Source organism: Mytilus edulis, chromosome 7 (assembly GCF_963676685.1).
Source record: "Mytilus edulis chromosome 7, xbMytEdul2.2, whole genome shotgun sequence".
In the NCBI taxonomy this organism is placed as follows: Eukaryota; Metazoa; Mollusca; class Bivalvia; order Mytilida; family Mytilidae; genus Mytilus; species Mytilus edulis.
The window spans coordinates 72084076-72110079 of record NC_092350.1 but is presented as its reverse complement, the minus strand read 5'-3'; the positions used below and the strand labels follow the sequence as shown (position 1 = coordinate 72110079).

The window sequence follows — 26004 nt, the reverse complement described above, 5'->3', positions numbered from 1 at the left end:
TAAAACCTAAATCAAGTTCAGCTGGTCCGAGTACACAGTTATTGTCCTTTGATTTTCGTTGTCCTTTCGTTGTCCACGAATATAGTCCCTTGTGTGGACAGTGTGTTACTTGCCAATTTTTTTTTATACCCCTTCCTAATTTATTTCTCCATGTTTTATGCCTCATAGAGCAAGTAGGGGTGAAATGGCACTGTAACAAATTTTTTTTTAGTGATTAGGTCCAGTTGAAAAAGGTAAAAAATTAGCACTTAGAAAGCTGTAAAAAGGTTTCAAGACCCCCTTAACATAAAATTGTCCATATTTTGAGTTAGAGCTGATGAAGTTTTCTATATTTTGATATAATTTGTCCCAAAAGTAGTACAACACACTGAAAAAATATTATTGAGAAAGCGCAGGTGGGATTTTTTTTAAATTTTCATTTCTTGTCTAAAAGAAATGCACCACGAAATAACTGTGTACTCGGAGCAGCTTAATTATATAGGGTCAAGTTACATATTTAACGACTAGACTGGTATCTTAAGATCTAAGACCGCGAAAACAATCCCTAGTATAGTCACCGACATTCGGTTATGGGACAGACGTGCGTTTCGTCTACAAAAGACTCATCAGTGACGCTAGAATCCAAAAACGTTAAAAAGGCCAAATAAAGTACAAAGATGAAGCGATTGATGATCAAAATTCCTAAAATTTTTGCCAAATACAGCTAAGGTAATCCATTCCTGAGGTAGAAAAGCTATAGTATTTCAAAAATTCAAAATATGTTGTAAACAGTTAATTTATAAATATGACCATATCAATGATAATTCATGTAAATTAGTAATTGATACAAATTGGACCACAGTTCATGGTTTCGGAAAAAAATGAAGAATTTGGCTTCTTCAAAAACTGTTTGCCATGATGGAGTCAATAATACTGAAAGTGCGTTAAACACCAACCATATTTTAGAAGAGTGGCAAAACTTAAACTTATCTTTAATCGACCTTAATTTCAATCATATCAATCGGTCAATATAGATATTATTGTGACTAGAAAACAGGTTTACTAAGCAAAACATTTGGAATCCTATATTTGCAAATTTTACTCTATATTTATAATGATGATCAATTAGAAAAAAAGATATACATATATCTTTTCATATTGTCCTTTCAATAACTTTTTGTAACACATCGAGATAGATTCTGATATCTAGTTTTTTTAAACGAAAAATTGCACTATTTTTCAATTCTGTAGTGTATATTTTGAGCGTTAATTTACAGTTTCTAAATGTACTTGCCTTTTTATTTGCTTTATTAGATTAGTCCCGTATATGCTTTTGATGAATGTGGCACATCCAAAAAGGCTGGACAGTACAAGGTATATCAGTTAATGCAACATGCCATTAACCATATGAGTATGTTTCTTCCCTCATGCACCTAGTGTAGCTTCTACTGCTTATATAACGGTGTATTATTCTTGATTCATTTCTACCTCTTTTCAATACAAATGAATTTAATTCTGGGAAGATAATTTAACTCGTCTTTTATGAGTTTTTAATCTACAAGGAAGTGTTTTCGGTACATTTTGATGTTAAGTACGTGGTCGACTTTTAACGTTTTCTGATTCAGATTATAAGAGTTGTTGAACATAAACGAATATGTTTTTCGTAGGCTTTCTATATAATGAATTCACTTCTATGCTTCTATTAGTGATATCCTGCGAATATATACATGTTAACGTTGCTTCCTGACTTATGTAAGTATGACGTTACTGATAGCAATGACAAGACGTTAGAATAAACACCGACTATACACAACGCATTTATGTACTTTACACAACATTTATTGTGCCGTGACTGTCGGAAACAATGGAATCAAAGTAAAAAGCAGTACGTAGAGGACACAGAAGGCAAGTTACAAAGTTATTTAAGAAATTTGATGAGATTAAAAAGAATTCGGACTTAGATAAAATGTGAAATTAATTTCGGATGCAATTGAAGAGAAACAGACGACTATTGTGGATTTGAATAAAAAGATACTGGATTTAATGTAGCAGAGGAAATTCGAGAGTCTGATAAGTATATGTTTAATTTAGAGTCCAAACTTCGGAAAATTAGAAAAATATCAAATTCTGATTCACTTTCTGAAAATGTCACATCAACGTCACTAGATCCAAATGCAAGCAGTTTTACGCCATCTTACCCCACAGATTCATCGCTTACCAATGCCAATTGTATACGCAGCAATGCAACTGAAATTAATGTACAGCCATCCCATTTTGATAATTTTCGCTCTATGCAAAATGCCCATCGTGACTTTCAGTCTACAAATAATTTGCACAACCAAGGCTTTTCTTCGGTATTTAAATAGCAGTCAAAACCAAAGATTACCAAAACTAGATTTATCGCACTTTGATGGGGAAATTTTACAATGGCAGACCTTTTGGGATTTCTATGAATCAACTATTCATTTCAACAGTACTTTGACCGAGATACAGAAATTTAGTTACTTGAAGGCCCAACTCCATGGCAATGCTGCCCAAACTGTTGAAGGTTTCGCACTGACAAATGCCAATTACACCACTGCCGTTAATTTGCTCAAAGAGCGTTTTGGATCGCCTCACAAGATTATTGATGCCTACATGAAAGCTTTAATGGATCTTCCTTCACCGTCACATGATTTAAACAGTCTAAGAACGTATGGAGACTACCTAAAAACGTACGTAAGAGTTCTTGAATGTTTGGGTCAAACACAAGAAATGTATGGCGCGCTACTAGTACCTATAATTATGAGTAAACTACCAGTAGAAATGAGAACAAATATTGCCCATGAATATGATAGCAATCATATAACTCTAAACAACCTCAGACAAGCCACCACAACAGAAGCGAGAATTCTGGAAGCGGGACAATTTACCGACCGCGACGGTTTGCATATTACCGCAACATTTCTGACCGAAGCTCGTAATAAAACACAGCGAAATTTTAAATACAAACAACTCACGCCTTAATGAGACACGTTTCAATGACAAAAAACGTCCATGCATCTAATGCACTGGTGTACATTTTCCGGGAGATTGCACGATAATTTCTGACGTGAATGAAAGAATAAACATCGTAAAGCAAAAGAAAAAATAATTCAACTGTCTAGGAAAGCACGGTGTTTCCGAGTGTAAATCGCGTAACCGATGTAAGAAATGCAACACCAGTATTTGCGGGGAACATGCTACAGATGGAAAAGGACAGGACAACAAGGAGAAATCGACCGTTGTAAGCTTGGTAAAACAGAAGAAGCAGACACCGCAGTAATGTATACCTCACAACACACAAGCGTTTTATTGAAAACAGCTATCGCACCAACATCATACTGGAAACAGATCACAGAAGCTAGTATTTTATTTGACGAAGGTGCCCAACTTTCATTCATTTTCTGTCCGAGCTCGAGAGAACATCAAGAAATGGACTTCCCAAAAGTGAACTACTATCTGACAATTTTATTTGACGAAGGTGCCCAACGTTCATTCATCACTCATAGCCGAAAAATCACAGATAAACCAAGCGAAAGGACACAATTGAACTGTCAGCTTTTGGAGACAAGGAAAAGAATATATGCCATATGGATATAGCAACCGTTCAACTACAAACTTACAAAGGTGAGATTGTAAACATTAATGCATTGATTGTACCAGATATTGCAGTTCCACTTCAAAATCAGACGAAACACCTTACACGCAATTTGACATACTTGAAAGATTTAAAGCTCGCACATCCTGCAAATAACGCTGATAGTTTTGAAATTTCACTCTTGATAAGAGCCGATTATCATTTGGATATAGTTCAAGATCACGTGATTAGAGGGAATGAACCTACAGCCGTAGCATCAAAAACTGGTTACTTGTTATCTGGACCCGTAATAATAAACGGAAAGAAATCCTTTTCTTCATCAGTTCTTTTGAATGTTACTTCACACCATGCAGAGGAAAGCGAGATCGAGAAATTCTGGAATCTAGAATCGTGAGGAATACGTTTACCACAACAGGACGACGAGGAGAGTTTTGTAAAGACTTATTAACAAGACTGTATCAAATTTGAAAACGAACGTTATTCTGCCAAGGTGCCATGGAAACTGGATCATCCGGACTTACCTTCAAACATCATGATCGTCGCTAAAGCAAGGACCGAAAGCACAATTAGAAAACTAGGTCGTGAACCACATTTATTAAGAAAATATTCAGAAATTATTGAAGACCAAATGAAGAGAGGGTTCATAGAGAAGGTAAACGATAAAAACGACAATGGTAAAAGCACTCACTATATACCACATCATGCCGTAAAGAAGGATTCGACAACAACACCAATTCTTATAGTGTACGACTGTAGCTGTAAAAAGTCGCCAGATCACGCAAGTTTGAATGATTGCCTAATGTCAACTCCGCCAGACTTGAACGACTTGACAAAAATATTAATGGGATTTAGAACCAAGAAGTAAGCAATAATCACGGATATTGAAAAGGCTTTCTTACATATTGGATTAGATGATAAGGATCGAGATTTTACACACTTTTTTTGGTTGAGCGACACAGATAATGCTAGCAGTACTCTTACAACATATCGATTTAAATCTATTTTGTTTGGTGCAACAAGTTCACCGTTCATCCTAAATGCAACACTGCTTAAACACTTGGATGCATGCAACACAAATATATCAGCAATGATGAAAAATGACCTTTACGTGGATAATATTTTGTCCAGTTTGGAAAATGAAGATGACGCCGCAAAGTATTTTGTACAAGCCAGATCATTGATATCGGAGGCTGGATTCAACCTTCGTTCATGGAGTTCAAATTGCTCATAACTTACAGATTTAGCCAAACAATATAACGTATGTGAAAAAGAAACTTTTGTCAAAATACTTGGACTGAAATGGGATACAGTTAAAGATAACTTTTCAAAAAGTCGACTTATTTGATATTGAACTACCAAATATTACGAAACGTGAAATTCTTAAATGTCGTCACGTATTTACGATCCGCTAGAATTACTTAGCCCTGTATCCGTACGAGCAAAAATTTTAATGCAGACATTGTGGGAACAGAAGAACGGATGGGATGAGTCACTACCATTAGAAATACAGACAACGTGGAAAAATTTAGCCAAGGATTTGGAGAAAACGACTTATACAGAATTGAAAAGACGGTATTTTCCCAATTTACAAAATCAGAAAACCCAACTTCATGTTTAATAACGGAAATACGCAAATTGACAAATACACAAGAATGGAGATACTGCCCAACGAAAGATAATCCAGCTGACTTTCTTACTAGAGGACTCAACGTGTCACAGTTTGAAAAGAACACACTATGGTTCAACGGACTCGAATGGATCACTGATATATCAAAATGGCCGTCGTGGAAGCCAAATGACACAACGGTATTACTAATCAGGACAGATACAATGTATAAAAGATTTATGTACAGCGGACAATGAAATAGATAATCAATAAGGAATACACCAAATTGTGCAAACTACTAGATATAGTACATTATCAAAATTACTACGAATAACAGCTTATCTATTACGATTTATACGAAATTGCCGTTCGCCAATATTACAGAGAAATAAGGCAAAATACGTTTCAAGAGAGGAATTGCAGGATGCAACAGAGTGTTGGATACGAAATTGCCAAAGAACTTCATTTAAGGACGAAATGTTATACTTGAAATTAAAGGATACTAAACCTACTGTTTTAGTTATACAACTTAGATTGCACCTGAATAACAAAGGGAGAATTCATAACGCACCTGTTTGTGAAAATACGAAATTTCCTTATTTGTTACCTAGAAGTCATCCTTTTACTAAATTAGTTGTTCTTGATATACACAAGTACATGAAACACTCGGGAGTTTTATCAACAGTGACTCAGATACGACAAACTTACTGGATACCCCGAATTCGCCAATACGTAAGAGAAATTTTGCGAAATTGCGTAATTTGTAGAAAAATCAACAGTAAACCATGTACAGCACCTGATCCGCCGCCACTCCAAAAAGTTCGATTACTGGAAGCGCCGCCTTTTACAATTACTGGCGTCGACTTTACAGGAGCGCTGTACGTTAGAGATAAACATGATACTGAAAACAAGGTTTTTATATGTCTATTTACCTCAACGAGAGCCGTACATCTGTAAGTCCTTTTTTTACAAGCCTTTAGAAGATTTGCAAGTCGTAAATCTAGACCACACACCATGATTTCGGATAACTCCTCGACATATTTAGCCGCTTCAGAAACATTAAAGAAATTAACCCAATCACCATCGCTAAACGATACGTTGTCAACATATGGGACAAATTTGAGATTTATACCGAAAAGAGCGCCCTGGTATGGTGGATGGTGGGAATGCTTTATAGGAATTACAAAAACTTGTTTGAGGAAAACATTGGGTAGATCTTACGTTACCATGGATACTCTTCAAACAATTCTGAAAGAAATAGAAGCGATCATTAACGATAGACCATTGACCTACGTTTCACCGGATATTGAGGACGAGGAGCCGTTAACTCCATCACATTTACTGTACGGAGGAAGAATAACTTTAACGCCGTGTCCACAACCGAGTACATTGAGTACATTGCCGTGAATAGTGAAAAACAAGAACTGCATAAACATTTGAATAAACAGTTGAGTTTAATGGAGCATTTTTGGAACCGGTGGAAATCCGAGTATATAACAACAATAAGAGAGTTTCATCGCCAAACAGGAAAAAATTTACAAACTATTCAAGTTGGAGATGTAGTGCAAGTCCAAGATGATAAATTACCGAAAAACCGATGGAACATTGCCGTTGTTGATGAATTGATCACCGGAAACGATGGGTTTACAAGAGCAGCTATAATACGAACTTGTGCAGGACGTACATCACGTCCTATAGTAAAACTGTACCCGCTCGAAATCCGAACAAACATTCACAATTTAGAAGACAAATGTAATTATGACGTTACTGATAGCAATGGCTAGACGTTAGAGTAAACACGATCTATACACAACGCATTTATCTACTTTACACAACATATCCTATTTTTCCAGGGCGGTTTAGTGTATCTTAACTTTAAAAAGTGTCTTTAATTGTATGCCTGGTTATAACCCACTAACATGTTTAACCCCGCCGCATTATTTATATATGTGCCTGTCCCAAGTCAGGAGCCTTTAATTCAGTGGTTGTCGTTTCTTTATGTGTTACATATTTGTTTTTCGTGTATTCTTTTTATATATAAATAAGGCCGTTAGTTTTCTCGTTTGAATTGTTTTACATTGTCTTATCGGGACCTTTTATAGCTGACTACGCGGTATGGGCTTTGCTCATTGTTGAAGGCCGTACGGTGACCTATAGTTGTTAATGTCTGTGTCATTTTGGTCTTTTGAGGACAGTTGTCTCATTGTCTCATTGGCAATCATACCACATGTTTGGTTTTATTCCTTTTAGTGGTTCACTAAAAGAAGACATTTGTATGTATTTCCCATAGGGTCCTATGTTAAACTAAGTCCCCCGCTGGCGGCCATCTTGGATGATGCATCGGCTACAAAGTAACAACACCTGGTCAGCACCTCATAAGGAACATTCATGCTTTGTTTGGTTTCATTCCATTCAGTGGTTCTCTAAAAGAAGTCATTTGTATGAATTTCCCATAGGGTCCTATGTTAAACTAAGTCACCCCGCTGGTGGCCATCTTGGATGTTGGATCGGCGACAATGTAACAACACTTGGTCAGCATCTCATAAGGAACAGTTATGCTATGTTTGATTTTATTCCATTCACTGGTTCTCTAAAAGAAGTAATTTGTATGCATTTCCCATAAGGTCCTATGTTAAACTAAGTCCCATGCTGGCGGCCATCTTGGGTGATGGATCGGCTACAAAGTAACAACACTTGGTCAGCACCTCATAAGGAACATACATGCCATGTTTGGTTTCATCCCATTCAGCGGTTCTTAAAGATAAGTCATTTGTATGCATTTCCCAGATCGGCAACAAAGTAACAACACTTGGTAAACACGTCATAAGGAACATTCGTGCCATGTTTGGTTTCATTCCATTCAGTGGTTCTTAAGAAGAAGTTCAAAATGTAAAAAGTTAACGACGACGACGGACGACGACGACGGACGACGACGACGGACAACAACGACGGACGACCACGACGGACAACCACGACGGACGACAGACGACGGACGCCAAGTGATGAGAAAAACTCAATTGGCCCTTCGGGCTAGTCGGTTTTTTAATTGGTTACTAGTAAAGCGTAAACTATTAACTAATATCTGAAAAAGAAGCATAATATCGATATTGTAAAGAAGTCTATTTTCAAGTTTTATCTTTTACAATTATCTTCACATTACTAATAAATGGATATTCATAAGAAGTGATATTCTCGGGAAAATATGAAATATGCACTCAGCGCTCGCCCTTCATTTATCAATTACAAAGTTGAGGAAATGCTTTATTCTCCAAATTTGGACATCATAATAACAGTCTGAAGCAAAGTAATGGAAATTAAAATTGACCTATGGCGACCTACAATATTTCAATGGCATACATCTTTTATTTTATCAAAAACATAATCAAACGAAAACGGATTTTTCAAAATTCCATTATCAAAATAGCTTTTTTCAGCAGATTTTTGTGAGACACTTGATCTTTGTATACAACACTATAAAATGCTTATATGTTTTTACATTATCATGGTTCTTTACTTAACGCGTCAAATAACAAATACTTACTTTGTCTTGCAATACAATTTGTTAGGATCATAAATATGAACTTGCTGCACAATGTTAGTAAAGTTAATAAACACGTATAGAAATAATGTCCGATGTCATTTAGGAGATTTGTGGTTGTAATTATATAAGGTGGTATGATTGCCAATAAGACAACTTTCCAAAAATGTCAAAATGAGTAGGATGTTAGCAATTTTGTGTCACGATCGGTTTTCCACAATGACCATAACTGGTACCATGTAGTCAGCTTCAAAAGACACTTAGATGACAACCTTTCAAACCATTCAAATTTAAAAACCTAACTGCCTTGTCTAATATGACAAAATAATAATGGAAAAACAATCTATAAACTGCATGCTTCTTACTAACTTAGGTACATAGTGAATGAGGCAGGGTCATTTATATCTGTGATTGCTACATCCTCCCCATAAGCCCTGAGACGGTGGCGAGACATCCCAACATTAGTATCAGCTTTAGTTGGAAATGACTTGGCTCATCAGATCGGCACTATGCACAGAAAGCAAACAACATAAAGACAAAGATGATATCTAAGAGTATTCACAGTTATTTTAAGCTAGCTCAATTGCTTCTTATTTTATTAATAATTTTTCTCATTCTTAAGAAAATCAGAAGCAAATAATATGAGGGATATAACATTTTCGAACTGCCTTTTAAAGTTTTTACGTACACTCATCTGTCAAAATTTATACAATGGTAAACTTTGCCAAATAAGTATTACACCTCAACTAACATGACTAATTAGAGCTTCAGACCGTGCTCTTTGTGTTGTCCATTGTATCTTTAGAATTACCTGTTAAGTGTTCCTTTTCAATTAAATAGAAAAATTAAAACAATGTGAGCTAAATAAAGATTGGTGATTTAAATATGTTATTGATTGTATTCTTAAGTTATCTTACCTGTTGCTATATCACGTGATTAGAGAAAAGTGACGTGTAATTTGCTTCCTTTAACACAGGATTGAGCTTGTTAAATTTGATGAACTGGGCTACTGTTCTTGTGTTTTATTTAAGGTATGTACAAGAGTTATTGTTATCAAAATTAATCGTTTTATATATTAAACGAAAGAATATTCTAAATTACCCATTTTGCTGGTTGATTTAGCACATTATAGACACAGAGGGGCGTCTACCCATTAAGTTGCCTGACCAAATTCATGAAACTGGAAAAGTAACGGTGAAAAACTTCCTAAAATAACAATCGAAATATGTGACAAAATGTTCTGAAGTACACCCAAGATTTTTTGCATTGCTTTCTTTGTAAAATTGTATGAAACTGAGTTGCAATCCATAATATTTTTAAGGTTCATCAAAAGGAATTTAAAATATATATCCGTATTTACACTACAAATCTGCTCTGAGTATAGACAAACCAAAACATCTAGAAAAATGATTAGGCATGGCTGGACCTAGATATAGGAAACATATATGCAGTCTATTTTTCAAAAAAAAAACTTACCTGGATTTTGATGTGCATTTTTTCCAGTGTGCAGAAGATAAAAAAAAATAAACAAACACTTAAGTTTAATTTTGTTATATTTTTCAGTAGCTTAATGACTGATAACTAAATCCATGTAAATTCTAATACTTTAATAATACAGTAAGACATGATTATAACAACTGCTTGGAATCCCCAAAATACAATTATATATTTAATCAGTTAAAATGTCACTCAATCTGGTAGGCGGTACTAAGATTAGATGCACATGTAAACAGGTAAATCTAATCAAGTTAAGTAAATACAAATGATTGATATCATTACAAATTTGATGCGGCTCATTCTCTCACACGGTTTGCAGATATCTATTGTCCACCTATTGTCAATCGATACAATGAATATAACATACAATATTGATTATAGGAGTGCAGCTTCTCGAACCTCATTCCAAAATTAGTTTATTTTTGCATCTTCTGCAGGAATTAAAATAAATTAAAAGCAAAATCATAATCTGAAACTTTTAAATTTTGTGTATATAGGTACATACTCTAAAAGTTCTTAAGATGAACAGGTTTGTCTGTACCCAGAGTGAAATTTGCGGTGCAAATACAGGGTTAGGATGAACCTTAACGGTGACATGCCTTTGGGGTATCTAATATATGCCAAAGCAAATACGAAGTAAAAGAGCTTACAATACGTTTTTATGGTATGTATTTTGTTATCAACATGATATTTCGTCGTGTGAGTCTTAGAGTGTTAAATATCTATTTTGATAAAAATTGAGATAGCTATACATTTGACATTTGATATTTATGTGCAATAATCAATTTCCCTTAATTTACATCTATGATACGAGATTTTTACACTTTTGTCAGAACTACAATGTTCTATCTTCACACTCCCATTTAAATATAATAGCTTACTAGTATTCATCTAGTTGGACTACGGCAGTTCAGGGAATAGTTTCATAGTGGTGTGTCTTCATTTTTCTAGTTTTGTTGCTGTAAAATATTAGTTACTAAAATTAGCAATGCAGAACTATGCTGAAATTGTTCCATGGTTTGAACTCAATCTATGAGTTATTCTTTAAAAAATAATCATTCCCGAAATGGGGTTATTATACAATTGAAAAATCAATGATCTATCTCTAATATATATATAGGGATCAATTTCTTGTCAACATTGTTTGCAAAGTGTTCTATCTCCAGAAAGGGGGTGCTTCATGCATTTAATGTGTTTGTCTATTCAAAAGACAATCGAGTTACTCTTCATATCCGAAAATATTGAATTTCTACAACTATTTCTGAACTCTGTCAAATATTTTATGATATCGCGTTTTTAAACTTCATGTTCAATTTCACAACACTTGGATTTAACAACATTACAACATTCACACGGCGATTTGATTTATTTGATTACAGTGCAAAATTGAAAAATAAGGGAAAATATAATGCGGCAGGACTTATATTTAATATAATCATAATTCATTATAAATTTAAGATCTTAGTGTTTTGTCCTCATTCTGAATTTTGATATATCTGATTAATTATAATAATGTAAAAATTGTTTTACAGCTGATGGCTTCCTCTTTTGATCATTGTGGTATTTGTAGTTCAAGACACGTTTCTAAGCCATCCGTGGTTTGGTGCCCACACTGTGATGAAGGACTATGCCAAGACTGTATAGAACACCACAGCTTGTCAAAGGCAACAAGAAACCACAAGACTGTTCCTTTTGACGAATACCATAAATTGCCATCATTTATCGCGAACATCAATCTGCACTGCGATGAACACAACGAGAAGTACCAATTGTTTTGCAAGGAGCACAATGAAGTTTTATGTAGAAAATGCGCTATTTCTGCGAAACATGTAGAATGTAAAGAAATGTTCCCCGTTGAAGATGTCATTCAAAATGCTAAAACATCTGTAACCTTTACCGAAATCGAGTCCTCATTCCAAGAAATGAAAGAAAATCTTAAACTTATCCTTGAGGACAGACAAACGAATATATCTTCGCTGTTTGGTTCGAAACAGAAAATAGAGTCACTCATATCAGCCATTCGACGCCAGATAAATCAACACCTTGATGAAATACAAGACCATTTCATTGTTGAATTAAACAAAGCTGTGGAAAAATCGACCCATCAAATACAAACTTTCATTGCATCACTGAAGAATAACCAAAGAGAAACAGACGAGTGTATAGAAGATGTAGAAAGCATAAAAAATCATGCAACCGATATGCAAACATATATAGGAACAAGGCTTTTAGAAAATAAACTGAATCAAATAGAAAATGACATGCAGTCTTGGATAAATGGTGGTAGTTTGGCTCACACTGTAGTTTCGTACGAGATAGACACTGTATTAAATAACATTAAAAACGAAATAACTACGTTCGGAAAACCTGTTGTAGGCGTGCAATCATGTAAACTGCCAATACGAAGGACGAAAGAGAGCCAGGCTCAGTTGATGAAAGTAAAGGCGGAGCCTAAAACAATTGATCATATCACATTGACCTTAAAAACGAAAATAAAAACATCAGCGTCAAATGTGTCAGGTTGCTGTATTTTGCATTGCGGTAGACTTGTGATTTCAAACTATGACCCCTCGTTTTTGTTGTTATTAACACCTGATGGGATACTTGAAAAAAAAATAACTAACATAATGCCCAAAATTTTTGATGTTTCTTGTGTCGGTAAAGAAACTATTGCAGTAGCATCAGCTTCTGATAAAAACATTTCAATAGTTAGTCTTGAATCAGGGAAAACAATAAAAAGGATCCAAACAATCTTTCCCTGTCTAGGCTTGACTTACACAAATGGCAGTTTAATAGTTTCCCCAAATAATGGACAGTTGCAGGAAATCAGCTTAGGGAATAACAAGACAAATACCATTTGTAGTTCTATTTCCTCAAATTATGTCGCCTCTCTGGGAAATAAACTGTTCTTTGGAAAAGGCGAAGAAACAGATACCATCATCTGTCAAAACAGGAACGGTGAGATGCTGTGGACATTTACAAACAAAACGGCTTTACGAAAACACAGGTGTATCGCAGTAGATGAATTCGGAAATGTGTTCGTCGCTGGGAACAAATCAAATAGCGTCGTTGCAATATCTTCTGATGGCAAAGAACACAAAATACTCCTTTCAAAAACAGACTTGGTTTTAAAACCATGGGCAATCGACTACAACATCAAATTGAAATCTTTGCTTGTGGCAAACGAACGAAATGGTCAAGTACTTGTATACAATGTTAACTATGCTTAAAATAAACGCTACTGATCAATTGTTTTGAACTAAATTATGGACAATGACAACTTATTTTATTATACCAACTGCATTTGATTTCATTTTTGAATTGAAAGGTTGTGTATTAGGAGGCAATTTGTACATAATGTTTATGAAATACATGAAAAAATGTGTTCAAAATATATTCAACTACAAGTAAATGGTTTTAGTTTAGGTTTTTTGATTCTTTATCGTTTGCATTGATGCCACATTTTATTTTCATATTTTGTATAAATGTGGAGGTCCAATGTGTGTTTTCTTTTTTATTGTTTCTCATGTTCTATCCATTGTGAAGTTATATTCATGTCGTAATCAAATAAGTGTCTTGTACTCTATTACTTCTGATGTTTGATAATATAATAATTAGGTTTATAATTGATATTTTTTTAAACATTCCAAATATTCTACAGAAATAAACGTAGTTGTAAATTTAAGAATATCTTGGAGTTTTATGAATACATGAACGTTCTCTAAAAACAACTGATATGTTTATTTTTACACCTTCTGCATGAAGGAAAAAAATGCCCATCAAAATCCAAAAAAGATTTTATCTTTCTGATATGCAAAATACTTTTAACTTTTATATATCAAGTGGATGTCAGGCCTTAAAACTTTAAAACTGTACACAGAGTAGTTTTTGAGGTGAACATACGGCCATATTTGTCCATTTGTTATGATGAACCTTAAGGTTAATGAAGCCAACTGTATGCTTTGAATTACGAAAATTTCAAACCGCAATAGCATAAAAACAGCAAAGATAATGAATAATAGAGATGGGCCGTTTTGAACATACACAAAGGGGAAACTTCGAACAGAGCATCATTATTTATAGTTTGATTGCATTTGAAAGTCAAACGGGATTTTGTGGCAAATAAACCAAGATTTTTAGGTCTATGTGAAACTAAATGTGCCATTTAACTATGTTGCTGTTATTTTTCATTTCATTGATTTTAAAAGTTTAAAATATCTAATCTATTTCTATATTTCCGAGATTTTAGGAATATGACGTATTAATTACTTCCTTAGTTTTTGACAGTTTGTATGTTTGATTGCATCCAAGGTATGTACAAAAGCTTAAAAAATGCTGTCATAACAAAAACGTTTATAGGTGGATTACGGCTTTCATTCCAAAATATATAACTGGATGGGCTACTTTGGTTGATTAAATCCTCTTTTACATCAGGGCGATGATCTAAATAAGACATATTGTTTTAGATTGTATTCCTATTTTATCGAATGTATCGTATTCTTACTTATTATATTTTGTTTCCGTCTCTAAAATAATGTCCAAAGAAGGACGATTTGTTTAGGCATATTGCCAATATTGCAAAGTTTGATTATAATGACATATTTTTTGTTATATTGAAGTTAAACATGATTAATTTTTTTTTCTATATTGCAAAAGATATTTCATAAATGTTGTCTCAATAAAGGTAAATTATAGACATCGATAACATTAACATTTTCAATTTTATTAATCAAAAGCAAAACACGTATATTAGATACAGTTATTATCATCAACTATAAATACCAATTTGAAAGGTTTAAATGTTAGAATATATATTTGTTTGGTAGACAAAATACTTCCCTACCGGTATTTCAAATATACATAATAAATGTTTCCGTATAGCAGACACTAAGATGCAGTTTTTGCGGGCGGATATACAATACATTTCATAAAATAAATTTGAACACTCGAACAATATTATGGCAGAGAAGTCGACAGGCAGAAATAATTTTACCAGGAAATCATTTCACGGACAGAATTAGACAAATGATAATTGGCAGTATTCCATTGTAAAATAGTGTTATGGATAGTATTTCACAGTGAAATTGTTGTAGCTTATAACCTTGGTTATCTGACCTGCGCATGTGTAATCAAAGACAAGGAGCTTTTTTATTTAGGGGATGTTAAGAAAATTACAAGGTACTAATATTATAGATGACACGAACAAATTATAGGAACACACTCCTAAAAGTAACAAGGGGAGGATTTGTGCCTACAGACACTAGTTTAACCACGCCCTCATGCTCATTTCCATGTAACACATCAAGAGCCTTTAATTTAATAGTGGTCGTTTATTGCTATATATTATTTTTTTGTTTTTCGTTCATTATTTTGTACATATTTCAGGCTGTTAGTTTTTTGTTTTTTTTTAAATTATTTTACACTTGTCATTTCATTTCATTTCATTTAGGACTGACGTGGTTTGGAATTTGCTCATTGTAAGAGTACGTGTGGTGATCTATTGTTATATTGCCTCCATTATCGAAATAGAGGGTAAATATCGCAAAAAAAGCAATCAAACATATCGGTCGAAATAAACTAAATCGACTAAAAAAGAAAATGACAAAGAGACAATCAATAATACACAAAAATCAAAATTAGACAACACAAACCCCTTGAACAAATTATGGACGATCCCCAGAAGAGTCAGCAGATCCTGATCCACATGTGGCACCCGCCGTGTTATTACAAACCCGTTTATCAATCAAAATCGGAAGATCACATTCGGGGAAAGAGGAACACAATTGTATCTCCGACATTTGGAACATATTCGCAACAATCTTCAATAACGGTCAACAAACTCGTGATGACGTCTATAAAATTTAGGAACGGACAATTTCATTTGGTCTTGTGTGGAGAGATGTCTCATTGACAATCATACAACAACTTCTTAGCTTTATATTAAACTTACAAATTTTACACAACATATACTATTTGTACAGGCTATGGCTTCCTCGTTTAAAAATTGTTGTATTTGTGATTTGCGACATATTTCGAAGCTTTCTGTTGTTTGGTGCTCTGATTGTAGCGAAGGATTGTGCCAAGAATGCAGAAAACATCATAGCTTATCTAAGGCCTCACGAAACCACACTGTTTTTCCTAATGGTAGATATAAAAGGTTGCCAGCTTTTATTGAAAACATATAACTGCACTGCGATGATCACGATGATTATTTTGCAAAGAGCACAATGAATGTGCTTTAGAAAATGTGTTGATTTTGAAAAGCTCAGAAATTGCAAAGAAATATCCCTCCCTTAAAGTCAAAACTTCTCTAGCTTTCACACAAATCCTGTCCTCACTCCAGGAAATGAAGGTGAACGTTGCTCTTATTCTGGAAGATATACGAATGAATATGTATTCAATATCAGCTTCAATAGAGAGAATCGAATCCGCGATTTTTGTGACTCGACAACAGTTAAATCACCATCTTGATAAATTACAAGACAATTTTGTTGCTGAAGCTGTGAAAAATTCAACTAAACAAATACAGAGCTTCATAATGGCCTTGACTAAAAAGCAAAGGGAAATCGAGGAATGGATAGAAGATGTAGAAAGCATCAAGAAACATGCAACAGATAGGCAAACATTTTTAGGGATGACGAATTTAGAAACCAAACTAAATAAAACAAGTAACGACTTGCAGTCTTGGATTGACGGTAACCATTTGTCTCAAACCGTAGTTTCTTTCCACTTGAACACTTTATTACATAATATAATCAACGAAAGAACTAAGTTTTGAAAAGTTGTCGTGCATGCCATGCCTAGTAAATTAGCATTAAAAAGACGAGTGCTTGGTCAGGCTCAAATGATAAAAGTGAATTCAAAATCTAAAAGTTCTTTAGAGCATATGAGACTGAAATTAAAAGCAAAAATGAACACTAATGCCTTCAATGTGTCAGGCTGTTGTATTTTGCCAAATGGAAACTTGGTAGTGTCAAATTATGACCCTTCGTATTTGATATTGATCGCAACTGATGGAAAAGCAGAGAATAAAATTATCAGCATCATGCAAACAATCATTGATGTTAAATGTGTTGACAATGACACTGTTGCCGTAATATCATAAACACAGAAAAATATTGAACTAATCAGCCTAAAATCTGGGAAAACAATCAAAACTATCAGTACGTCTGACCCTGCTCTTTGCTTAACTTACACTGAAGGCACCTGTATAGTCTGCCTCGAGAACGGACAAATGAAAGAAGTCCGGTTAGAGGATAACAAGACAAATGATATTAGCAGTACGGTGGTGTCAAGAAGTATTACCGAATTAAACAACACTCTTTATTCTGTATAGAAAGATACGAATACGATTGTGTGTCATAAAAGAAACGGGGAATTACTGTGAACATTTACAGACGCGGATCTTTAAAAACCAAGAGGAATTACAGTAGATAAACACGGAAATGCTATCGTCGCCGGGGTCGAAACAAACAACGTTATTGCGATATCTTCTGATGGCACAAAGCACAAAATACTCCTGTCGAAAACAGACTTATGTGGTTCTTCTCCTTGGGCGGTTTCCTTCAACAACAAAAATCAAACATTTACTTGTTTCTAACGACAAAGATGGTCGAGCATTTCTGTACAGCGTTAACTATTCATAAACTTAACCCTTGCCTTGTTTGGTTTTAATAAAATAATTTCATAATCAGTTCATAACCGTTGCACAGCAGTATACTACTGTTGCCATTATTTCTCTTTTGTTAAAACGAAATTAATTTCAGCTTAACAATATAGTAAAAGAACACAATACATAAAATTTAATTGAAGTCTAGAGCTGGCATGTCAGGTACAATGTAACTGCTAGTAGTCTGTTGTTATTTATGCATTATTGGAAATTTTGTATTTTCTTTGGTTACATCTTCTGACATCAGACTCGGACTTCTCTTGAACTGAATTTTAATGTGCGTATTGTCATGCGTTTACTTTTCTACATTGGCTAGAGGTATAGGGGAGGGTTCAGATCTCATAAACATGTTTAACCGCCGCATTTTTGCGCCTTTCCCAAGCCAAGAGTCTCTAGCCTTTGTTAGTCTTGTATTATTTTTAATTTTAGTTTCTTGTGTATATTTTGGAGTTTAGTATGGCGTTCATTATCACTGAACTAGTATATATATTTGTTTAGGGGCCAGCTGAATGACGCATCCGGGTGTGGGAATTATCCCTGCATTGAAGACCTGTCGACGACCTTCTGTTGTTGTCGGTTCTATGGTCAGGTTGTTGTCTTTTTGACACATTCCCCATTTCCATTCTCAATTGTATTACATATTAAACGACCAGACTTGTATCTTTAGATCTAAGACCGCGAAAACAGTCCCTAGTGAGTATAGTCACTGACACATCGTATCGGGCAATATATTCGTTTATGAGACCATATAATTAATGTATAGTGTAAATTTCAGTACAAACTGTAAAACAGGAAACATAATCAGAAATTCAAGATAATCAAAGACAATGTTTGACATTATTTCGGAAAGTCCATAATCACATGGAAAAATCAAATAACAAAACACACCAAAAACGAATGGACAAGAACTGTCATATTCATGACTTGGTAAAGTTCTCTTTTTGTTAATAAAAAAAAAAGGAAATGCTTAATTCTCCAATTAGGGACAACAGTTTTAAGTAAGGCAAAGAAATTGTAATAGGCCTATGGAGACTAAAGATATTTATTTTCAAATCAAATTAAATAAGCAAACCAAAGCGAATATAAGACGAGTTGCTATCAAAATAGTTATGTTCAGCAGTTTTAACCCCTTGTCTATCAATATCACATGACATTACAACTTGTTACGATAAAAAAAAAACTTAGATCTTGCTGACAAAAATGTTAGTATAGTAAAACAAAAACACGTATATAAATAAAAGGAACAATGTACAATATCAACGAGGATATATATATATATATATGTATGTGGTTGTTATCAATGGTTATTATCTCAAAAACAAACACACGAACCCTTCAATTTATCTGAGTTTTTTCGTTCCTATTTTTTAGTACTATCAATTTATACCAGTCTTTTTTAAAAGTTTGTTATTTTAAAATAGAGTAGCGGGCATCCTTCATTCAAATCCAATAACAACTAATAGTTTTTCATGTTCTCCAAGACTTAACTATTTTTGTAATTAAAATAAAAAGTATTGTCGCCGAGTTCAATTGATTTCTATTTTTTATATCTTTAAATAAGAAAAAAATATTTGCAAAAATTATGAGGGATATAACTTTTCTTTAAACTGTCTTTTAAAGTTTTTACGGACACTTGCCTGTGAACATTTATATAATATAAATGTTCGCCGATTGAGTCTTACTTTTCAATTTATTGCAGTCTCATACCGTCCTTTTTGTTATCTTAAATTGTCAGCAAGAAGATACCTTTAGAAAATAGAAAATTAAAATAACGTGAGCTATATATAGATTGGTCTTTTAAATGCGTTATTGATTTTATTTTGTAAGTTATCTTCCCTGTTGCTTTATCACGTGATTTGTTAAAAATGACGTCTTATTCACTTCCTTTTACCAAGGATTGGATTTGTAACTTGATGAACTGAGTAACTGTTGTTATGTATTATTGAACTCCAGGTACGATCAAGTAACATTGTTATCAACATTAATTTAATGTAGCCTTTTCATCTAAATTTGTGTTTTAAATGTAAAACTAGAATAGAAGGTGAAAAAGTCTTTGTGAGACCTCGAAATTGAAAGTATTATACTTTTCCTTTATCAAAATATTGTTAATCAATTAAAAATCATCAAACAAATAATCTTGCTTTGGAACTGGTTGTTATCAAAGGGAAACAATTCAATCTCAATCTCAATGTGTTTAAATCCCAGGAGAGAGAAATCTTGTTACACGAAGGGGTAGGTCATCCACTATAGTATATTTTTAAAACATCTTTTAGATATTTATTTTGCTTTACCAAATTGTTTTATAATTAATTCCTCACTTTGTGCTCGCAAAGTAAACTTCATTAAAAATCCTGAGAATGTATTTGCTATGCAATGTTTGTGATTTTGTGAAAAGATCGTTTGAATTGTGTGCATTGATGCCATATAGTTGATAGTAACAAATACGCATGGGAGTTCAAAAACGAGATGTGTGAAAAAAAATTGCCATTTATATTAAAGCAAAAAAACCTGACTCGTAATTTTTGCATATAGGAGACAAATCAGGTTGTTTAATATTATTTGTCGAATGATGGGTTGTTAATGGGTGCAAGTCAGTGGGACACTTTAAAGAGGTTGGACAGAATTATGGGAACTGTGGAATAAGAGAACTATAAATGAGAATTTGATGGATGAAAGCTTGAGGCAGGGTGGTCTTAATCGTGAGAAAAGTTTGATAAAACAGGGATAATTCTTGTTGATGAAAAAATAAGAGTGCAGAGGAACAGAATATGGAGTGAAGTAGGAGTTTGGGGAGGGAACTGGGAATCAATTCTCTGTGTCCACCAAATAACTGAAAGCCATTAAAGAAATTAAGGAGTGGGTTCTGACATGTATGTAAAAGGATCAATTATGCAGGGGATGCAGACCACATATTGGTCTAATTTGACAACTGATAAATAAAAATACGATGGATGCCGAATGTGATAGCGCTATCTAAATAAAATAAATGAAAACAATATATATTTTTTTTTCAATAAGTACAATTTTCATTATGTAGACCTAAAGAAGAGAAATGTAGTATTGAATGACTCCAATAATTGAGCACGCATCCGGCAGAGCACAGCTTCCCATGGTCGGACTGAATGTCAGTTCATAAACATCTCAATCATTCAATGTTGTTACCAACCATATACAGTATTAGCGTTGGCAGTCTTTGAAAAGCGTCATTGACTGCTTTCAATCAAACAACAGAAGGAAGTTTGTAACCAACAATATTTTCAAACAACTTATCTAAAATGATTAAGTCTTTCAACAAAGGTTAAAAATGATAAGCAACGATGCAAATATTGAATTTTAGAACATACATAATTCTCCCTTTAACAATGAATTCAAAACAGCAATATCTATATTATTTAACAAATATGTACCAAATAGTGTCATGCAAATAGTTAAATACAGAAACACGCAATTTCTATTTTTAAACAAGGGAAATAACAATTACATGACAATCCTGTCTTCCAAATGAATTTAAAAACATTTTGTTTTTATAAACAATCAGAACTAATTAGAAAGAAAGAAAAAACACACATACACACTGAAAATAACATGTGTTTATGTTGCAACAACTTTATTGTTGATAAACAACTGCCAACCTGTACCAGAAACAAACAATGGTTTGGAACAAACTATACACCACGAACGACAACTCGATCTAGAATGTTACTCACATTTGTTGATAATGTAAACAAACATCGATTTACAAAAAAGCGGTAATATGTAGCAATTAATAACAATCAGAATGCTGTAGTAACGATTATCATGAAATTAATCTGGCTTGCCGCCCGTAGATGCCGATAAGTGATATTTTACAAAATCATGTTTTCAGGGGACGTGGTGAATTGTCCTTGCCAAAATGACAAATAATTCAGGTATCTAACATTTCTAACATATATTGATACCACGATAATACATTGATAATACTGCCTTGTTAAATATACCTTATTGTCAAAGAATGCAGGAAAAATTCTGTTGTCAACGGCCAAAGAAAAAATCGGGATGATCAAGCATGGAATTCCGGAAATTGATCGTCTCCAAAAATATTAAATTCTAAAATTGAGTTATCGTCCTTTTCGCGCCAGACGACTATTGAAAAGGCTACTGATTAATCAGTCTATTTATCAAACACCAGAATATTTTAACTAACTCATTGGACTGCTTGATTAAGCATATAGAAGACACAGTTAGATGTGCATCCATAAAGTTGACTAAACAGAGTCATGAAAATGGATAATTTAAGTTTAAACTTTTCTTAAGATTACATTCAAACTATGTGACAAAATGTTCACCAGTAGACCCTAGGTTTTCACTCTAAGATTACACATTTATTTCCTTGTAATATTGTATCAAACTGAGTTTCAATTAATTTAATAATATTCAAATTCATATGAAATGATTGATTGATTGATTGTTGGTTGCTTTACGCCGCATTAGCACAAAAAGGCTATATCGCGGCGAGAGCTAATATGAAATGAGTGACTGGTGAACAATAATGTTTGTCAAATTCTTGAACCAATGCATGCATATGTCAAAAACTTGTTCATCTGTTCATGATGTTATCAAAAACGGTAATTAATCAATTGCCGTGTTTTGATGCCGTAGTTTACCGATTGTCAACTTATTGTAAACAATAATCAAAGAAGCATGCTGAGCACGTGTATAACATGTACAATAAGGTAATATTTTATTTTAACGACAGATCTATGCGTATAGCGATCGCCGGATTTTTACGAGAAAGGTCACGCTGAGTTCACTGCATACGCATGCATAAAAAAAGTAAATTCTTCTAAATTTGGACAAATTATAGAATTTTCTTGTGAAAAAAGTATATACACATAAGTTTAATATTAAAAACTTGCCAATTGGTTATAAAAAAAACGTATGCATCATTTTTTTAAATTGAAGATTTAAATGACTTTAAGGTTCTTCAAAGGGAATTTAAAAATATATCGGTTTTTACACTACAAAATCTGCTCTGAGTATAGATAAACCGAAGCATCTATCAAAGTGTTAAAGCATGACTGGACCTAGATATATGAAACATGTGAAAGTTATATGTAGTCTTTGTTCCAAAAAAATAACAAACTTTCCTGGATTGTCAATCGATACAATTAATATAACTCAAAACATTGATTATATGAGGGGAGCTTCTCGAACCTCTTTCCCAAGCTAGTTTATTTTTGCATCTTCTGCAGGAATTAAAATAAATAAAAAGCAAAATCATAATCTGAAACTTTTAAATTTTGTGTATATAGGTACATACTCTAAAAATTCTTAAGAACAGGTTTGTCTGTACCCAGAGTGAAATTTTCGGTGAAAATACGGTCCATTTGCTAAAGAGTTAGGATGGACATTAAGTGACATGCCTTTATGATATAATATGCATATGAATGGAACTAGACACTCAAATGTTGTGCTGTTTGACTTTTAATCAGTGTATTACAAGAATTAAAAACAATTTCAATATAGTCTTTATTAGTCACTCTGACATTTCTATTAATATGAATAAATAATTCCGTAGTATACGCCGATGAAACTCTACACCACAACAAAACCCAAACAATATATGGTGGTCAGGATAACACTCCCCACCACAACAAAACCAAATAGATATAGAGTAGTCAAGCCGAAACCTTAAACCACAACAAAACCAAATAGATATAGAGCAGTCAAGCCGAAACCTTAAACCACAATAAAACCAAATAGATATAGAGCAGTCAAGCCGAAACCTTAAACCACAACAAAACCAAATAGACATGCAGTGGTCATGAAGATATCCCCCACAACAAAACCAAATAGATAAAGAGTGGTCTAGATAAAACCCTACACCACTACAAAACCAAATAGACATGAAGTGGTCAAAATAAAGTCACTAACAAAAGACATTTGTCTGTTGTATTTATCTCTTTCCCCAATATAGAGATTACATAATAGTATGAATATTACAAGCTGTAGTAATTTTTAAGCCATTAACATGACATTCAAATGATAGAAATTTAGATTTAAACAACGTACATCATTGACAAAGTTTGGAATGACTATATCAACATTGATTCGAGGTTTTAGTACTCAGTATTCTGTTTTATCAGTTCTCAACAAAAAGACAGAAGATAAGAATCTGGTCTTAAATCATGATGAGATCTCTTTACCGCTTAATGATTAAAACGTGTACCTATTCGTCTGACAATGACCTTATTTTAATCGTTCGTTGTATTAAAACGCTTCCGTGAATTTATGATTCTTCATTAACTACAAGTAAAAAATCAAAATGTGTTTATATAAAGAAATAAATGTAAAGTGTTCGTACTATCAAACACATTTCATGTGATATTGACATCATCGTTAATTCATCTTTTGTTAATCAACTTGATGTTTTGTTTATATGAAAAGTTTCTCGAATACTGTAAGTAATAGATCCCAACTACATCAGACTCATCAGAAGCGTTGTTAGGATCATAACAGTGAATAGGTTTTCAAGTATGTATTTTGTTTGATGTATTTGATTGTGGTTTTTGATACTAGTAATCATGTACAGAATGTTTTTACAGGTCATGGATTCCTCTTTTGATCATTGTGGTGTTTGTACTTCAAGACATGTCTCTAAGCTCTCATGGGTTTGGTGCTCCGACTGCGATGAAGGACTATGCCAAGACTGTACAGAACATCATAGCTTGTCAAAGGCAACAAGAAACCACAAGACTGTTCCGATTGGTGAATATCAAAAGTTGCCATCATTTATCGCGAACATTAATCTGCACTGCGATGAACACGACGAGAAGTATCAATTGTATTGCAAGGAGCACAATTCCATGTTGTGCAGAAAATGCGTCATTTCTGAGAAACATGCAGAATGTAAAGAAATGATTCCCGTTGAAGATGTCATTCAAAATGCTAAAACATCTGTAACCTTTTCAGAAATTGAGTCCTCATTCCAAGAAATAAAAGAAATTCTTAAACTTATCCTCGAGGACAAACAAAAGAATGTGTCTTCACTATCAGATTCCAAAAAGAAACTCGAGTCCGAGATATCAGCGATTCGACGCCAGATAAATCAACACCTTGATCAAATTCAAGACCTTTTCATCGCTGAATTTAACAGAGCTGTGGAAAATGCAACCCAACAAATACAGAGCTTCATTGCATCTTTGAAGAATAACCAAAGGGAAATAGACGAGTGTATAGAAGATGTAGAAAACATAAAGAAATATGCAACAGACATGCAAACATTTTTAGGAATCGATCAATTAGAAAACAAATTGAATAAATCGGAAAACGACATACAGTCTTGGACTGATGGTAAGAGATTGTGTTCCACCGTGGTGTCTTACAATATAAACTCTTTCTTGCAAAACATCTGTTATGACATAACTTCGTTCGGTAAACCTATCATAGATGTTCAACCATGTGAACTATCATTACACAGAAAGAAAGAGGGCCAAGCACAGTTGACGGTAAGTCTAGAACCTAAATCTTCAGTTGAGCATATAACGCTGAAATTAAAAACGCAGTTCAACACTTTATGTACTGAGGTTTCATGCTGTTGTATTTCACCTTGCGGTAAACTTGCGGTGTCAAACTTTGAGCCTTCGTATTTGAATTTGTTTGCACCTGATGGAAAATATGAAAAAGCAATTAAAAACATAATGCCTAATATTAATGATGTTACATATGTCGACAATGAAATTGTTGCGGTCGTATCATATTACGATAAGACTTTCAGCGTTATATGCTCAACTGAAGATTTAGGTTCTAGACTTACCGTCAACTGTGCTTGGCCCTCTTTCTTTCTGTGTAATGATAGTTCACATGGTTGAACATCTATGATAGGTTTACCGAACGAAGTTATGTCATAACAGATGTTTTGCAAGAAAGAGTTTATATTGTAAGACACCACGGTGGAACACAATCTCTTACCATCAGTCCAAGACTGTATGTCGTTTTCCGATTTATTCAATTTGTTTTCTAATTGATCGATTCCTAAAAATGTTTGCATGTCTGTTGCATATTTCTTTATGTTTTCTACATCTTCTATACACTCGTCTATTTCCCTTTGGTTATTC

At 33.8% G+C, this 26004-nt stretch overlaps 3 protein-coding genes across 3 annotated transcripts; all 3 read left to right on the top strand.

Annotated features, from left to right (window-relative positions):
* The first annotated feature begins 2277 nt into the window (after window positions 1-2277).
* LOC139483397 (uncharacterized) lies at window positions 2278-2985 on the top strand. Its single transcript, XM_071267416.1, has one exon. It carries the CDS (start codon window positions 2278-2280, stop codon window positions 2983-2985), a length of 708 nt encoding a protein of 235 aa, XP_071123517.1.
* A 6736-nt stretch (window positions 2986-9721) lies between these two features.
* LOC139483619 (uncharacterized) lies at window positions 9722-13535 on the top strand. The gene is made up of 2 exons (XM_071267612.1): window positions 9722-9773; window positions 11772-13535. The coding sequence occupies exon 2, from the start codon at window positions 11775-11777 to the stop codon at window positions 13467-13469; it is 1695 nt and encodes a 564-aa protein (XP_071123713.1). The 5' UTR covers window positions 9722-9773; window positions 11772-11774; the 3' UTR covers window positions 13470-13535.
* Window positions 13536-19753: 6218 nt separating this feature from the next.
* On the top strand, window positions 19754-25758 carry LOC139483396 (E3 ubiquitin-protein ligase TRIM71-like). Its single transcript, XM_071267415.1, has 2 exons — window positions 19754-19861; window positions 24493-25758. The coding sequence occupies exon 2, from the start codon at window positions 24496-24498 to the stop codon at window positions 25756-25758; it is 1263 nt and encodes a 420-aa protein (XP_071123516.1). The 5' UTR covers window positions 19754-19861; window positions 24493-24495.
* Window positions 25759-26004: the final 246 nt, after the last annotated feature.

Excerpts from the sequence above, each read along its gene's own strand:
- LOC139483397 (XM_071267416.1), top strand. The coding sequence starts at position 2,278 with ATGCCCATCGTGACTTTCAGTCTACAAATAATTTGCACAACCAAGGCT.
- LOC139483619 (XM_071267612.1), top strand. The coding sequence starts at position 11,775 with ATGGCTTCCTCTTTTGATCATTGTGGTATTTGTAGTTCAAGACACGTT.
- LOC139483396 (XM_071267415.1), top strand. The coding sequence starts at position 24,496 with ATGGATTCCTCTTTTGATCATTGTGGTGTTTGTACTTCAAGACATGTC.